This window comes from Panthera uncia, chromosome A2 (genome assembly GCF_023721935.1).
Source record: "Panthera uncia isolate 11264 chromosome A2, Puncia_PCG_1.0, whole genome shotgun sequence".
In the NCBI taxonomy this organism is placed as follows: domain Eukaryota; kingdom Metazoa; phylum Chordata; class Mammalia; order Carnivora; family Felidae; genus Panthera; species Panthera uncia.
In genome coordinates, this window is record NC_064816.1 from 95,226,990 (window position 1) to 95,244,888 (window position 17,899).

General features: G+C 41.7%; 1 protein-coding gene across 6 annotated transcripts in view; it reads right to left on the bottom strand.

Moving 5' to 3' along the window:
* The window catches only part of SLC25A13 (solute carrier family 25 member 13), a 189,770-nt gene extending 172,600 nt beyond the window's left edge, over positions 1–17,170 (bottom strand). For 2 of the 6 annotated variants that reach the window (XM_049641493.1, XM_049641492.1), the window contains exon 1: positions 16,927–17,151. In XM_049641493.1, coding sequence (XP_049497450.1) covers positions 16,927–16,941 — 15 coding nt within the window. In that variant the 5' untranslated portion in view covers positions 16,942–17,151. Of the gene's footprint in view, positions 1–3,265; positions 5,128–16,926 lie in introns of those variants that run through there. The other 4 variants (XM_049641497.1, XM_049641498.1, XM_049641496.1 and 1 more) reach the window with 4 other exon arrangements.
* Positions 17,171–17,899: the final 729 nt, after the last annotated feature.

Consider the following 17,899-nt stretch of genomic DNA (forward strand, 5'->3'; position numbering starts at 1 on the left):
CAGTAGCAAACTCCTCCACCCCCTCCCCCCTGCCACCGGGGATGTGACGACCAAAAATGTGTCCAGACCTTGCCAAATATGCACTGGGGGCAAAACTACCCCACCCTGAGTTGAGACCATTGCCTTAGATGGTGCTGTTCATTCATGCAATGCAATCGCCTGTGGGAAACATACCATGTACCAGGCCCAGCGCCAGGCACTGAGGAGACAATGCCAAATAAACCAGAGACCCTGCCCCACGAGGGAAATGACAGGCTTACCAATGAGTGCTTGGTACAATGTGGGTGGAGATACGTGCTATCACAAATTAGAGTGGTGACAGAACTAAGATCATCATTCTGCTGGAGTTGGGGGTTGCAGAGGTAAAAAAGTCTTTGGAGCTGGATTGTTCATTATTGATTATAGTAATGAACACTTATCAGCTGTTATTGAGTCCTTAACTCTATGCTAGGCATGATGCTAGAAGGCTTCACATCTGACCTCATTTAAACAACACTAAAACTATTTAAGGTGAAGAGTCACTAACATCACCATTTTTCACATAAGGTAAGTAAGGATATAAGACTCTTACTCTTAATTGAGTAGTAGTAAATCACAGAGTCAAAAATGACCCAAGAGCCCAGGTTGTTTTGACACTAATTTTAATACCGGGAGGATGTGCCAAGAATTTGGCAAGCCAGGATGGGGACCTGAAGCTATCCTTATGAAGGGTACTTCTGGACAACACTGTAGGTGAAAGTAATTCAAATTAAAGTCTTTTAAGGGGCATCTGGCTGGCTCAGTGGGTTAAGCATCTGACTTTGGCTCAGGTCATGATCTCACGGTTCATGAGTTCAAGTTCCGCCTTGGGTAAACATGAGTTCTGTTTCGCTCTCTTTTCCTCTCCCTCTCTCTGCCCCTCATGGGATTCTCTCTTTCTCTCTGTCTCTCTCTCTCTTCCTGCCCCTCACTCACTTGTGCCTTCTCTCTCAAAAAAAAGTATTTTTAATTTGGCATTATGATACATAAGTGCCCATGGTTCAGTAGAAGGCAGACCTGCCTAATGTAGAATATTATTCTCCAGTATTACAGGTTGAACTCAGTCTTAATTTTTTTAAAGCATCAAGGTTACAGTATAATTAGGAACCAGCTGCAATTGTAATTACAGCTCCCAATATAATTTGTTACATATTAGCAAGTGTCAAATTACTACTGCTCCTTAAATGAATAAAAACTGATTGTGCTGTTCTGAAGACTGGGATGTATGTTCTTGATGGGGAACAAAGGAATATAAAAAGTATATGACATATTTATAAAGTGCTGAAAGGTTCTACTTAGGAGATCACAAGTTGCTGGAGCCCAGATAATGCCAGAGAAAGTTAAAATGGCTTCTGCGAGAGAATAGCGAACTTAATAAATGCAGAGGAAGGGAAAGCAGCAAATCAAAAGGACAATAGAAAAGTTGCTTCCACTAAGTAATACCTTACCTGTTCAAAATTCCTCTGTGCATCAACATCATAGAACTGAAGAAATATCAAGAACCCAGCAGGCAGCCAAAAGAAAAAGAAATAGGAGCCCTCTGCACAGCCAGGATTCACATCCTCAAGACTGCACAAAATTTCACTCACATGAGCCCTCCTCTGCTCTCTCCCACAGTCTGCTGACTTGCAATGTTACTCTGAGCAACTTCTCTGATTCCAAACCCACAGCTCACGCTTCTGTAAAGCTTACTATGTCCCAGGCCTGGCTCTGAGCTTCACAAACATGAGCACATTGACCCAGTAAAGAAATACAACTATGCCCCTTCTCATAAATGAGGAAAACGAGGTACAAATAGAGTAACTTGCCCAGAGCCATACTTTGAACACAGAGTCCAGGATTTCAACCATTATGTTACACTGGCTTTCAGAAGAAAAAAGAGAGAAGACAAGATCGAAAGAGCAAGAGAACCTAGACATTAAGAAATATTAAGACACATCAACCAATTGCAATGCCTGGGCCTTATTTAGGTAACAATAAAAAAAGCTATTTAAGAAATTATTAAGAAAGGGGGAAATGTATAAAACATGTACAGAACAGATATTTGATCATATTGAAGAATCACCGAATTTTTTTAGGTATGATAGTATTTTGGTTGTTCATTTAAAAAATCTGTTTTAGATATTTACATATACAATATGTTGGGGATTTGCTTTGAAAACACCAGGCGGATGGATGGAAGAGAGACAGTGATATAAATGCAACTGTATTGGCCATAAGCTGATAATTCCTGAAACTGACTAGATAGGAACATGGGGGGGTTCATTATATTCTTCTATATTTTTTTTGCACATTCTGGAAAATTTAAAAATGCTGCAGTTCTTTCAAGACCTAAGTCAAATGCCAATTCTTTTGGGAAGATTTTCCAGATTGTCCAACCAGATTTCCCTCACAGAATGCTATCTGCCCCTATTTTATGGGCTTTGCAAATGGATATTTAAATTTTCACCCTATCACTAACCAGCAACGTGACTTCCTGTGTTATCTGTGAGTGTGGAGGAGACAGGGGAAGGAAGGACTGAATGAAAGTGGTGGATGCTGGGGCAGAATCTAACAGTGCCTTGCTTCCCAGTTACTGACACCGTTTCCACGTTCCCAGCGGCAGAGCTGACTGAGTCATCGGAAGGCAGCTGAGCCCCAAGGGAGGCTCTCTTGGCTTTCTGAACTGACGGTATTTTCCCTTTCGAACCTAAGCCAGCAGAAGGTCTGGCCTGGGCTGGCAGCAGGTCATGCCAGCTGGTGATGTGGCACTAGTGAAAGTTCGTGACCCCTGGGGTTGAACAACAACAACAAAAATTAAACTGGTTCCCTACCTTTCATCTTATATCAAAATAACTGCAGATAATTAGTAAATAATCTTCCAAAAGAGAGAAAGAGTACTAGAAAAACACAAGTGGTTTCTTATATGAAGTGGGGAAGCTGTATTTAAACATGACTGACAGCCCAGAATCCATAAACAAAAAGATTAATAAATATGTAACATAAAAAAGAAATCAAAAGTGAGTATGAACCAGTTAAACATCAAACAACTACAAAAAAAAATGTGCAACAGATAGGACAAAGGGCCAAGGTTCTTAATTTAAAAGTGCTCTGAGAACAAATCAATGTGAAAAGACAAATAGTCCAACAGAAAACTGGACAAAGGTCAAGACCAGGCTCTTCTCGACCTGCCGATGGACACCAAAATAGGGCTAACAAATCTTCAAGAACCACCAAAAAAGAGAACCAGGGGTTGAGCTTTTTTTACCTCTGGAACAGAGACGGTGGGCAATGGAAAGAAGAGGAATCCGCAAACTCAGAGTCAACATCAACCTGCAATAAAATAAGTGTGTGAACGCTCACAAGAAACCAAATTAGGACACAGACACAATGGGAAGACCATGTGAAGACACAGGGTCAAAAAGGTCACCTAGGAGCCAAAGAGCTAATTCTAAATCTTCTCTCACCTTGCCAACTCTGCCAACACCTTGATCTTGGACTTCTGGCCTCCAAATCTGTGAGAAAATAAATTTCTGTTGTCTAAGCCACTCTGTCTGTGGTACTTTGTTACGGCAGCCCTAGTAAACTAATACAGAATTGCTTAATATATTCTCCTTAATTGAGTTACGCCAACTGGGCATTCTTTCATTTACTTATTTTACTGTTTTGCTTATTTATTTTGGATCCAAGCCCAAGCCCTGCATTTGGCTGTCACATCTCTTTGGAGGTCTCCTTTAATCTAGCCTTTTCATTCATAACACCAACATTTTTGAAGTCAGACCAGAGGTTTTACAGAAAGTCCTACTTTCTGAATTTGTCTGTTTCTCCATGATTAGATTCAGATTCAACATTGTTAGCAAGAAGTCTCCAAAAGTTATGCATATGCTGGGTACTTCCTACTACATCACATCAGCAATGATAGCTTGTCCCATTTCCTGATGATGTTAAATTGGATCACAGATTGCGGCAGAGTCCTTCATTGTAAAGGTACCTTCTTCCTCCTTTGTAATTAGTAAGTAATTGACAAGGAGATACTTTGAGACCATAGGAATTCCAACTATCTTTCACTGAATGGTTTTGGCATCCACTGGAGACCCTTGCGCGAATCCATTATTACCTGCAGGTTGCAAAATGATTTTTTTTCCTTTTTCTAATTCAATCAAGCCTTCAACCTTTATTGGTTGGCAATTCTTCGCTAAATAAGAACTTTACCTCCTACCCTCTACCTCAGTTTTACTTTTTGGGGCATGAATGCTATTCACTCATGGAATGATGGTATTGGTTTTGTTTTGTTTTGTTTTTTTAATTCAATGTATTACAATCCATTTATAACTGATTTGTTTTTATCATGGTAAAATATACATAAAACTTAACACTTTAACCATTTTTAAGTGTACAATTCAGTGCCATTTCATGTATTCACAATGTTGGACAACCATCAGCAATAATCTTTTCATCATTCCAAACTCTACAGCCATTAACATCCAAATGATTTTAATAGCCATTATTTTTTGTAATAACTGTGATACACACTCTCTGTAATATATATACATATATACATGCACGTGTGTGTTTCAAGAATGAAAATCATAATACATGAGAATGACTGTTAATATTAAAATTTAGCCAACTAAAATAAGCCATTCTGGGGCACCTGGGTAGCTCAGTCAGTTAAATGTCTGACTTAGGCTCAGGTGATGATCTCATGGTTCAAGAGTTTGAGCCCTGCATCAGGTTCTGCACTGACAGTGTGGAGCCTGCCTAGGATATTTCTCTCTCTCTCACTCTTGCTCTCAAAATAAATAAATAAACCTTAAAAATAAAATAAGCCATTATGCAAACAGTTGTTGGCATAGAAAAGCAACATCCAAGCCCCACTGATCAAACATAACAACACAGGAAACAACCAAGAATTATGTGCCCCCTGATGCTGTACCCAGTACCAAGTACCCCATAACCTGAGAGAGGCACCCAGCACCCCTTAGGAGGTACTCTAGCCAAAACAAAAAATAAAAACAAATAAAACCCTAAACTTGATCAAGCCTCCATATCTATCACTTGTCTGAAAACACTGGGGACAGAGGATCACCAGGGGGAAGCAATCAGCAAAATCCAAATTGTAGGAAATTATAGGAAAGATGACCCAATTCCCTCATCAAATAAACCTCAAGGAAACAGAGTAAGAGAGGTAGGAGAACATATAGATTAACAAGATTTAAAAGGTGTATCAGTCAAATGCCATGTGTGGCTAGTGTCTGAATCTTGATTAGAACAAACCAGCCATAATAACTATAAACCTAGGACATGGATTTTAACATCCTGACAGGTGCTTCAATGAATGGCAAAATAAAACTAAGACCCCTTTTCCTAAGAACTAAAGAGAACTGAAAAAAACCCAGCCGACCAACATAGAGAAATGACAAGAAACATATCTGTCTCTGACTGAGCTCTAAGTTAAACAACAAACAAACAAACAAACAAACAAACAGACTCCCTTTTTCCCTGCTACACTGTTGCCATAGCTTTCTGGCCAGCAATGCAAACAGGGGTCCCATTCATAAACCACTGTGAAGGATCCGAAGGGAATGAGTGTGCAGTAATACTGGAAAAGCTAGACAACAGCCAAGATCAAAGAGACATTGGCTGGCTACAGAGATTAAATTTTATTCTGTAGGCAACATGAAACTACACTGTGTGACAAGGTAAATTAAAGAAGGCAATGTCACACAGTGGTTATGTACGTGGACTCTGGACCCAGGCTGCTTGTCTTCAAATCTGCCAATTCTAAACTCTGTGCCCTTGGACAAATCATTTAACCTCTCTGTCCCCAAGAGACTTAAATATTAAATACTCTGTTCAGATGCAGTTGCCCATCTTTATAATGGAGATAAGAACAGCACTTATATGTCATAAAACTGTTGAGAAGACTAGATTCCTTCATATACACAGAGTGCCTAGAACAGTGCCTGACTTTATAAGTATTAAATAAATGGAACCTGCTGTTGTTATTGTTATTTGCATAACTTTTCTGAACCTTAAGGTGCCCTGTCAAATGAGGCTACCGTACCTTCCCGGCTACCCTGTTGATAATAAAGATAAAATAGTGAAGCTTGGGTCTTCATATCATCTGGTTATTTTAATCCCATTAGACTGTGAGTTCTTGAAAACAAGTCTGATAGTTGACTCATTTTAGAAGCCCAGTACAGTATGAGCTGACAGAGAGTTGGTATCAATCGCACACACGAATACATCTTTTAAAAACTGTTAGGTGCTGTCCATGTGAACACAGTACTGCTATTAGCATGGGAACAAGAGCCAATCTTAGAAGCTGCCTTTGACGGTTCTGGGTAGCATGGAGACGGAAGGAAAGGGAACAGACCAAAGGCAAGACTAGCTTGGAAGCTATAGAAACGCTGTGGCTAAAAGGTAATGAAGACCTGGGCATAAACGGAAGAGACAGGACACTAGAAGGGCAGCAGAAGGGTTTCACAGACCCATCTCTTTGTCCACATCCAAATTACTGCTGATGGTCTCTCCTGGCTGACCACATCAGGTACTCAATTGAACTAATCGGACATTTTAATCAGCAGGAAAGTTAATTTACAGACTGAAAGACAGGAATGACCAAGAAGATGAATTCAATTCTAGGTAAGCAGAGTTTGAATTATCTCTGAGGCAGAAAAGTTGAGATTTCCAACAAACAGCTGAAAATGCAAGGCTGCTGCTTGAGAGAGCTGCCCAGACTGAGTTACACGGAGCCATCACCCTCCAGGGGGAAGAGAGTCTCAGGACACCAACATTTCGGGGAGAAAAGAAGGACGAAAGGAAGCCCACAAAGGAGAATAAAGCAATAATATGAGTTAAGAGGCCACCCATGAGAGGGGACATTATGAAAGCTGACAGAAGGTGCTATAGGAAGAAAGGGGTGGGACATTGGGGGGGGGGGGGTCCCACCAGGCCAGTAAAAAAGAAGATAGGGCAACAGTTTCAGAACTGAGGTCACTGGTGACCTTTAGGAGAGAATATCGAAAAAGAGAATACGTGTAAGTTCATATTCGGGAACTTTAAGTATGTGTGGGTAGTTAAGAAATGGAGAAAAGTACAACCCTTGTATAATAATCATACATTTCCTTAAATAATAATTCAGACATGTGTTCCAAAAATAATACCCTGACCCCAATGTGGAATCAAAATGAATCCCTAAAAACCCTAAAATTTATACTGAATTTTATCACTGTGTATTTAATTCTGCAAAAAGTTGGACTAACTTACAACCAATTCAAAAGGTACTGCACCCTTGGTTTAGAAAGGTAGCTACATTTAATTACACACTAATGAGAGCTCCAGACCAATATTCCTTAAACTTTAATGTGCATGCAGTCCCGTGAGGATCTAGTTGAAAGGCAGATTCTAATGCAACAGAATCTTTGGCCTGGCATAAGTCCAAAAATGCTGGAATTCTTTTTTAAATCATTAAATTTTATTTAAATCCAAGTTAGTTAACATATAATGTAATAATGATTTCAGGAGTAGAATTTAGTGATTCATCACTTGCATATAAAATGCAGTGCTCATCCCAACTGCCCTCCTTAATGCCCATCACCCATCTAGCCGATCCCCCTACCCAACACCCCTCCAGCAACCTTCAGTTTGTTCTCTGTATTTAAGAGTCTCTTATGGTTTGCCTCCCTCTCTCTTTTTATCTTTTCTTCCTTTCTCCTATGTTCATCTGTTTTGTTTCTTAAATTCCACGTATAAGTGAAATCATATGGTATTTGTCTTTCTCTGACTGACTTGTTTCACTTAGCATTATACACTCTAGTTCCATCCATGTTGTTGCAAATGGCAAGCCTTCATTCCTTTTCATCGCCAAGTAATATTCTACTATATACATTTACCTCATCTTCTTTATCCTTTCATCAGTCGATGGACATTTAGGCTCTTTCCATAATATGGCTATTGTTGATAGTGCTGCTATAAACATTGGAGTGCATGTGCCCCTTCAAATCAACATTTTTGTATTCTTCAGATAAATACCTAGCAGTGCAATTGATAGATTGTAGGGTAGTTTACAACCCCTATCAAAATAATACCAGCATTCTTCACAGAACTAGAACAAACAATTCTAAAATTTGTATGGAATCAGAAATATACCAAATAGCCAAAGTAATGTTGAAAAAGAAAACCAAAGCTGGAGGCAACACAATTCCAGACTTCAAGCTATATTACAAAGCTGTAATCATCAAGACAGTATGGTACTGGCACAAAAACAGACACAAAGATCAATGGAACAGAATAGAAAACCCAGAAATGGACCCACAAACATATGGCCAACTAATCTTTGACAAAGCAGGAAAGAATATCCAATGGAAAAAAGACAGTCTCTTCAGCAAATGGTGTTGGGAAAACTGGACAGCGACATGCAGAAGAATGAACCTGGACCACTTTCTTACACCATACACAAAAATGAATTCCAAATGGATGAAAGACCTAAATGTGAGACAGGAAACCATCAAAATCCTTCAAGAGAAATCAGACAGCAACCTCTTTGACCTCAGCCAGAGCAACTTCTTACTCAACACGTCTCCGGAGGCAAGGGAACCAAAAACAAAAATGAACTACTGGGACCTCATCAAGATAAAAAGCCTCCGCACAGCAAAGGAAACAATCAACAAAACCAAAAGGCAACTGACAGAATGGGAGAAGATATTTGCAAATGATATATCGGATAAAGAGTTAGTATCCAAAATCTATAAAGAACCTATCAAACCCAACACCCAAAAAACAAATAATCCAGTAAAGAAACAGGCAATGAACAGATACTTTTCCAAAGAAGACATCCAGATGGCTAACAGACACATGAAAAGATGCTCAACATCACTCATCATCAGGGAATACAAATCAAAACCACAATGAGATACCATCTCACACCTGTCAGAATGGATAACATTGTTGTCAGGCAACAACAAATGTTGGCGGGGATGCAGAGAAAGGGGAACCCTTTTGCACTGCCGGTAGGAATGCAAACTGGTACAGCCACTCTGGAGAACATTATGGAGATTCCTCAAAATATGCTGCAATTCTAACAAGCTCCCAAGTAAACCAATGCTGCGGGTCCATGGACCAAAACTTCTAATAGCCAAGCTCCAGTAGACCACTCAGAGAATTTGGCTAAGCAGCCACAGAGGCTAGCCATTATGGTGAATACTAAAATGGATCACAAGCTTAAGAAAAGCACGCTACGTTTTGTTCAAGCATGTCAAATAATATCTTTGTCCCCCGGTTTTCAGTTAGGTGGAAATGTCCCACAGCCCGCAACAACATCTCTTGACATTCCTTGATAATTCGCAGTGGTTTCACATGTTACATTGCATTTGCTCATCACACACATCACAGATGGTCCCTGTTTTCCACAAGGTGACACTAAGTACCCAGAGAAGGTAGACTTGTCCAAGTTCTCACCATTAGTGGAAGAAGTGGGCATATAGCCACTCCTGCCTGTCTAGCTCCTCACGAAACCAGAGCTACTGATTTAAAAATAAATAAATAAACAAAACAAAACATTCTTGCAGCCTCTTCCCATATAAGAAAGCAGTTCTGAGTTCCTCAACTGCTCAGTCTAGAACTGTGACCAGAATCAGACATACAAAAATCACGTGTCTAACTTGGAGAAACTTCTAAACAGGCACCTGGGGCTACAAGCCTGTTCAAATCAGGCTCATGATGGAGTTCAGGACATATTTCACCACAATGTAGCATTTTGGCATATGGAAAATCTTAAGCTGAAGGAGTCTGAGAAAACAGCAAAAGGAGGAAAGTCACTCTGACATTCTCCCCACAGCCCTCTTTCCTGAAATCAGTCACAGAATCCCCATGTGAAGGGTACCAGGGTACCCTCCCTGCACTAGGAGGAGAAAAGACATTCTTATCACCAGAGATGGGGAATTGGGGATCCAGAAAGCTGTACATCATTAAACTGTACATCACTAAACATCATTAAACTAACCCTTATCTCCTAGTTACTTCTTCACCATTTACTACTCCTAGCCCAAATGCCTCTGTCTTGTCAATTCTTCACAAATTTGTTTAAAAGGAATAAAAGCTTCCTACTCTGGTCCCTTCTTTGGGTCTTCATTCTCTTGTGAAGCCTCTCACGTATATGTAAAAATTCAATGAAACTTGTATACGTTTCTCCCATCTGTTTCTGTCAGTTTAATCTTCAGATCCAGCCAGGGACCCTAGGAGAGTCCGGGAGAACTTTTCCCTCCCCTACACTTCACAGTTTTCTTACAAATTGTACTGCATAAGTCTGACGCAAAAGACGTTTTACCATAGAACAATAGGTGTATCTTGAAATATCTGACTCTTGTATCAAGTCAACAGTTTTCATGGATAACATGTGGAAACTGTGACTACGTGTGGAAACCAAGACAAAGCTACCAGCCTAGTAACAGTCATTAAACAGAGTGGTTTATTTAGGCTAAATTACTAAAAATTTCAACACTGCAAACTTTGCTATGTTGTCAGCACCTCAACTCAAAAGGAACCATCAGGGCCTATTTTCACTCATGCAACTGCACAGCAAATTTCCAAAGGAAATGGTGAGTACGAGTACTCTATCTTATAAACGTTTCTAATCAACAAACCAGACCACCACGCTACAAATAAACCACTGGGAATAATTCTGAGGTAACAGACCAGAGCCACCATAAATTGGGGCGATTTAACCCAACAAGAAGGTCTGGTTAAACAGGCCATGAAAATAGTGCTTGCTCAGTTGCTGTTAAATACATTTGCTAAGGGAATTGTATCACTGCAGTAAGGGCACATCCTCCTTACTCCCCAGCAAAACCAGCACACGTCTGCAGATTCACACATTCCTCTGTTCCAAGACTCACTCAAAGGCATCCAAGGCATCATGACAGGAAGGATGGGTGCTTATGAAGCAGCAAATGCTGGGCAAGGAGAGTAGGAAGAAACCATGCTCAGTAGGCCTAATCCTCACAGATAGTGGAAAACTCAGGGAGGAATGATTCCATCTGAGAACTCAACAAAAGCAGAGGCTGGACACAGGACAACAGGTCAAAGAAGTAGAAGGAGTCAGAGCCCCTCCACCAATCTTATGAAGAATTCAATATCCAAAAAGAATTGCTCCCTGACTTTCTTACACCATAGCTTGGCTTTGAACCCTTCCCACCCACCCCAGTTCTCTATTTGCTGACCAACATTGGTGAAGGCATGTGGCCTGTGTGCAAAAAGCAAAAGGGTTTATCAGGGGACTTAGTCCAATTACACATTTTTCTGGGACTCTGTTTCTTTACCTAGCAAGAGGGGACAGGACTGGTAGGGAGGAGAGAGGACCACTGTGTTATTTAAACCCATTCCTCACCAGCTCCATCAATTTAAGAAACTCTAAATCCAAACCTCAGCAGAACCACAGAAACTTACCACCATCGTGGTAGCATAAAAACAATTAAAACTTTTTTTCCTTCCTGTCTAGCACAAAAACTGCTCTGCTTTATTATGATGTTGTGATATCACTAAATACCTAGTGGTTTTACCATAAGGGAAAGAAACTTCCCATTTAAAGAATATCTGTGATAAGCCCAAATCTCATTTCATCCTCATTAACAAACGTTTGAATAGGGCATTGTTATAGGATGAGAAATGAGAAAAGCATGGAGCTTAAAAATACAGTCCAAGTCCTTAGTAGTAAACAGTGGATTAAGATTTTTACAAAGGCATATGACAGCATGGATAGTTGCCCAACTCTGTGAATATATGAAAACTACTGAATTGTACACTTTAAATGAGTGAATTGTATGGTACATGAATTCTCAATAAAGCTATTTTTAAAAAAAGGTATATGACAATTCTTGGCCTCAGCAATGTGGTTTGAAAGCCATAGCAAATCAGGGTGTCTGGGTGGCTTAGTCAGTGAAGCGTCCAATTTCGGCTTAGGACACGGCCTGGTTCGTGGGTTCAAGCCCCACGTGGGGCTCTGTGCTGACAGCTCAGAGCCTGGAGCCTGCTTCGGATTCTGTGGCTCCCTCTCTCTCTGCCCCTCCCCCATGCTCACTCGCTCTCTCTCTCAAAAATATTTTTTTCTTTTTCTTTTTTTAAAGAAAGCCAGGGGCGCCTGGGTGGCTCAGTCATTTAAACATCGGACTTTGGCTCAGGTCATGATCTCATAGCTGGTGAGTTCAAGCCCTGCATCGGGCTCTGTGCTGACAGCTCAGACACTGGAGCCTGCTTTGGATTCTGTGTCTTCCTCTCTCTCTACCCCTCCCCTACTCAAGCTCTGCCTCCCTCTCTCTCTCTTTCTCTCTCTCAAAAATAAATAAACGTTAAAAAAAATTTTTTTTTAAAGAAAGCTATAGCAAATCAACACTGCAATGAAACATACACTGAGTGTCACAGTGTGCTACAAACTACTGGACTAGGAAGACCAGGAAATACATACGTCCATAACTGATAACATGTGAATTTTCACATGCACCTTTGCAAACAGAACTCTTTTTAAGGCCTGGGAGAGGTGGAGACAGGTGAAGAGCAAAGACACTGAAAAAATACTGGCAAGGTTCAAATCCAGGCTGTATCACTTACTTACTATATAACTTTAAGGAAATTACTTAACCTTTCTGGGCCTCAGTTTTCTCACCTATTAAAATAAGGACAAAAATAGCACCCTTCTTGCTATTATGAAAAGTAATTGAGTTATTATTTGTAAAGCACTTGGGAAAGTTCCTGGCACATAGCAGACACTGTGTAAGTGGTTCTTACATAAAAATCTGGCTTACTCTGAAGCACCTAATTTCCCTCCTAAGCCATCTCCCCTCTCTCATGCGCTCTACTCTCTACCCAAACTACCACGCAGGCAGACCCTAGGGAGCACAGGATAAGAGCAGACTCTGGAGCCAGACTGGCTGGACCTGAACTCCAGCTCCTTCACTTCCTAATTATCTGCTCTTCAGCCACTTACATCAACTCTTGGTGTCCAGAGTCATCATCTGTAAATCATGGATGATAGCATGTAACTCATAGGACTGCTACAGGATATAGGTAAGTTACTAACAAGAAGCATTAGACCAAATCTCTTATCTAGTAAGTACTCAGAGAGGGTTCCCTGCTCTTTTATGGATTTCATTACCTGCTATCCTATCCCCTACAAGTAGCAAGTGTTGTCACTTCAGCCTTACACTTGTGGTTTCTTATCACTGGAACGGGTCTTCGCTCTTTCCCCAGCCATTCTTGCTGAAATACCACCACTTTTGAGATGTTTCCTCCTTCCACCCCCACAGAATCCATCTCCTTCCCCAGTGCTTCCATAGCCCCTTTTGTGGCACTAACCACTACTTAGGGCACTTCCATGACAGGATTCAGCCTATAGTATAGTTGTGGTTTTCTAGAAGGCCCAAAAGGAGACCAATTCATTTTCACATCCTCAGTTTAGTCCCATTTGGAACATTAGAAAGAACATAATACACAACTCTGAAGCAGTCAGTGATCAGTGATCATAGCAACAACTCCTCCAAGAATGCAGTATCAATCCTAAGTGTTCTAGTCCTACAGACCAAATTTTCATTATTATTAATGCTTCAATTTGTTCCAAATTTCCTTTAGTTCTAGGCCAAATTATCGGTCCATGTCCAGTTTTATATCTGAACATTTCTCACGCCTGAACTCAAGTAAGCATTCTCTAACTTTTAAGTTTCATCTAGTTTCATTTCATCATTATTAATATACAAATTCAACCAATGACCAAGAGGGAATGTTCACTACAACCAAATGGGGGCAAAGGGGAAGGGGAGGTTTCCCCTTATTACTACTTTTTAAAAATGCATTTTTTGTGAAGTTGCATGAAATATCATTTAAAAAACTCATTTACATTTTAATACATGCAGGGCAGTGCTTAGAAGGTTTTAAAAGAAATACTGAAAACGACACAAATAGTACAGGCAGACCACTTACCATTTACCATATAGGAAGGGAACCTTAAGAAAGTAGGCAGCAAGAGAATGGAAGTTTTTTGAGTCTGTCTCAAAATAATAAGAGTTTTAGATCAATGTTACCTCATGAAAAAACAAATATCTTTTGCATCATTATGCAGAAGTCTTCATGCAGAAATCAAAATAAAAGCAGACCAAAGACTAGATTCTTGGCCTCTTGGCCTTCCTATGTGAACTATTTAAAGGAAGAGGGACATGAATAATTAGTTACACTTGGGGGGGAGAAAAAAAGAACAAGGAAACTCAGAATAAATGATCAAGAGATCAAGAAACTGCTAGGTGTGGTTAAGTTCATCCAGAAAATATCAGACCTGCTTAATTAAATATTCAAACAATTCTCCACAGTGAGTGCTGAAATTCACCTACAATTGTTGAGTTTCAGATTCTTGGCCCAACCTCTGGGACATTCCATTGGAGTGGGCTCTCTCCTAGGCAGGCTCTTCAAGTTTTAAGAGGGGATGTCAATCCTGCTTGTAAATGAGACTGTTAAACCCATGGCTCTGTGTTCAATGCAGCAACATGGACTAACTGCACGCCAGGAAAAGGCTAACAGCGCAGCCTTTAACTCAGTCCACCCAGCACTGACCCGCAACTGACAGAATCACCTCACAAGGATAGTGCCCAAAGGCCACTAAGTAAGAGGCATTCTTAGACTAAAGTAGACCAGCACAGCTCGTTTTGGGAACTTTTAAGACTACATTTACTGCACTGCCCTGGAGCTACAAGGAGGGACATTATTAAAAATGGCCTTATGGAACCCACAGACATATATTTGTGGTCATGAGCTAGTTCTGAATGCAGTTTGCTCACAGCACATAAAAGGACATGGGGAGAAACTGCCCTCAGTACAAGGAGACTTCTCTCCCAAGTAACTGACTGACCTTGCTGATCATTTCCTCTTTACTCTGGCTGCTAGAAAATGCAGTCTCCTCTAGCAGGTACCTCCTTATTTCCCACTAATTTTAGTCATGGCTGCATCTTCCTTTCCCTTTATCCTGTCTTTTCTTATCTACTCTGACTTGATTTTGATATCTTTTTGGATTGTAAATATATGTATATATAATATGAGCCATCAGAAATCCTGAAAAGAGGCAAGGCTAAACGAATAAATAAACAAACACACAAGTTCCCAAAGAGTAAAAATGAAATGTTTCATCTTCCCCCTCACTACTTGGTTACAATTCAACTGCACTTATTGATATGATGTGATAGCTTAATAAAAATACAACCAAAAAGTTAAATCTGCTTCCATGTCACTTATTTTACTTCATACTAGTTCATGATCCTTTTCTTATACTCAAATTACATGTACATTCATCAGTTTAGGCTCCTCAATTATTTTATCTCCAAATTAAGTATAATTATTTAGTTCACATGCAGATATAAAAAATAATAAGAGCATGGGAATCTATTTTCACCTGTCTCCTGGAAGAAGTCACTTGGAAGGAACGAATTCATATCAGGCCTTGAAATCTTGACTGGATACAAATTTAATGCAAAGAAAAGGTCAAGAGCCATTGAGTTTGAAAGGGTTAATGTAGTTACCAAAAATAAATACCAGTGATCCTCAAAGAATCTACCTAAAATAGTTATATATACCAATATGTTCACACACACACACACACACACACACACACAAATACACTCATGCACACACCCAAGAACACACTCCTGAGGATGGAACTCAAGAGTCATTACAGAAAAGAAAAAGGCCACTTAGGCCACATAGTCTAGAAACATGAAGAAGCCTGCAGATTTGGGGAGTCTGGAGAAACTTAAGTCATAGAACAGCATTTAAATATATTTGTCTGCTTACAATTTCCATTGCAAATGTGATTAGTTTGCTTGAATAAATAGGAGTATGATGTGTTGGCCATGTTTTCCTCTTGAGGGTTATCACAGAGTTTTGATTAAGGACAAATGTTTGAAATGTTGGGTATATTTAAGTTCACTGCACTTAAAATGAACTAAGAAGTTGTATAGGCTTGATTAAAGGGCTGCCTTCGTGAACTTAAAATTAAAAGCAATAAATTCCAATGATTCAAGTGATTGGGACTAAGTATGGTATTCTGCCAGAAAAGTTGAAATGGAGTCCAAAGAGACTGAAATGGTGTCCAGGTTTCAAAAAATGGTGAAAAGAGGAAAGGTCAAGCTGTCGGAGCTGCCTTTCCTCCGGGTTAGTGAATGATTCACATTACGCAGAATTCCTTTTAAGTAAAACTTCACAAGAGTTACAGGCTCCCAGGACAATCTGTTTTGTCATTTCTAAAAAGAAGCCTCTCAAATGCTCAGAGGCCGGTACGTAAGTGTTGTCAGATGGGGAGAGGGGGCTGGAAGATGAGAAGGGGGGGCGGGGCGGGGACCCTCTCCATTTTTACCCACACGCGTGCAGGCCAACTATTCCGAACAGTCTCTAAAACGGAAGTCAAGGTGACTTCCCCACCCTCGGGAGGGCGGAGCCTTTGAAACCTAATAGGATCTGGCTTCAGCCCGGGCGGTGCCGCCGGGAAAAAGCCCGAGTCACAATAACAACCGGGGTCACAAGCAGGTGTGCTCTGAGGTGGCCGAGGGGACCTGATGACCCCGGGCCCTCCTTCGCCCCGGGCGCACCTGGCTTCTCTAAGCCGACCTTGGCTCAGCCCGCCGAGCGCCAGCCGGGCACCGACTTCCCTCCCGGGCCAAGTGGGAGGGTTCAGCCGACAAAGTTTCTACTGCAAGGTCGGGCCTCCGTCCCCGCATGAGCCACATGTGCTGCCCGGGAGAAGCGGTCACCTCCCTCCTCCGCTGCTGCAAGGTGGAACAGCTGCCCCGGGCCCCTCTCTATTTGCTTTCCCCGTTGCACCAAGGCGGCACGTGAACGCCCGAGCCCTCGGGCCCCGGCCGGCCGGCACGCTCCCCGGGGCAACAGGCCTACGCTTACCTTGGCGGCCGCCATGCTTCGCCCCGGGTGCGGGTCCGGGCGCCTGCAGGACTCTCTCGGTGGCTGGATCTCACTGTGGGCCCCGGCGGCTCACTTCCCGTCCCGGCGGCAGCAGGGATGGCGATATAGCCCGGCAGCGTGCGCGCCCGGCCTGCCTCCCCACGCCCTCCCGCCTGCGCGGGTCAGACGGGCCCCGCCAGCCCATTGGCTGCGCCCGGCCCAAGCCGCCCGGGCGCGCGTGATCCTACGGCCTCTGCCCTGAGGCCGGGGCGGGCTCGGGTCCGGGGGCGGTGGACCGGCCGCGCGCACGTGACGCCGGCTGCGCTGTCCAGCGGCGAGGGCCGTGGGGCAGTGGTGGGGTGCGATCCGCCCTCCTAGGGGTAGTTGGCCTTGCGAGGGAAGCTGCCGGATTCCGCCATTCCAGGCCCTTGAGACCCGCAAGGAGGGGCACGCACCCGGGTGGGAAGTCCCCTTGGGTCACTGTTCAGCCAGATTTCCTCGTAGGTTCCCTTTTGAAGGGACTCCACTCTGTATTATGCTATAATGCATCCAAAAGCACTGGCCAGTCAGTGGGAAGATAGGAAAGTAGTATCACTAGCAAATCTACTTTTAGGCCAAATGTGTAAACTCTTAAGTACCAAATGGGTATGTATAATGCAGAACATATATTTGTGAGGCTATTTGATTTCAGCGCTGCCTATTAAGATCATAAAGGTCAAAAGATCCCCCCGCCCCCGACCAGATAGGCCCTGCTAAAATAGGTCAAAATTATAATGGAAAAATTAAATGTATAACCTCCAGAGATCTTAGCTTTCTTCATCAAAATTCCTTTCATTTATCTCTGCCATCAAAATTTATAATTAAGGCAATGGTGGTCAGGGAAAAGTGCTTTAAATATTTTGTTAATTACGGATATAACTTTTCAACAAAAGTGTTTATTACATAATTATGTTAATTAATCAACACTGATTGA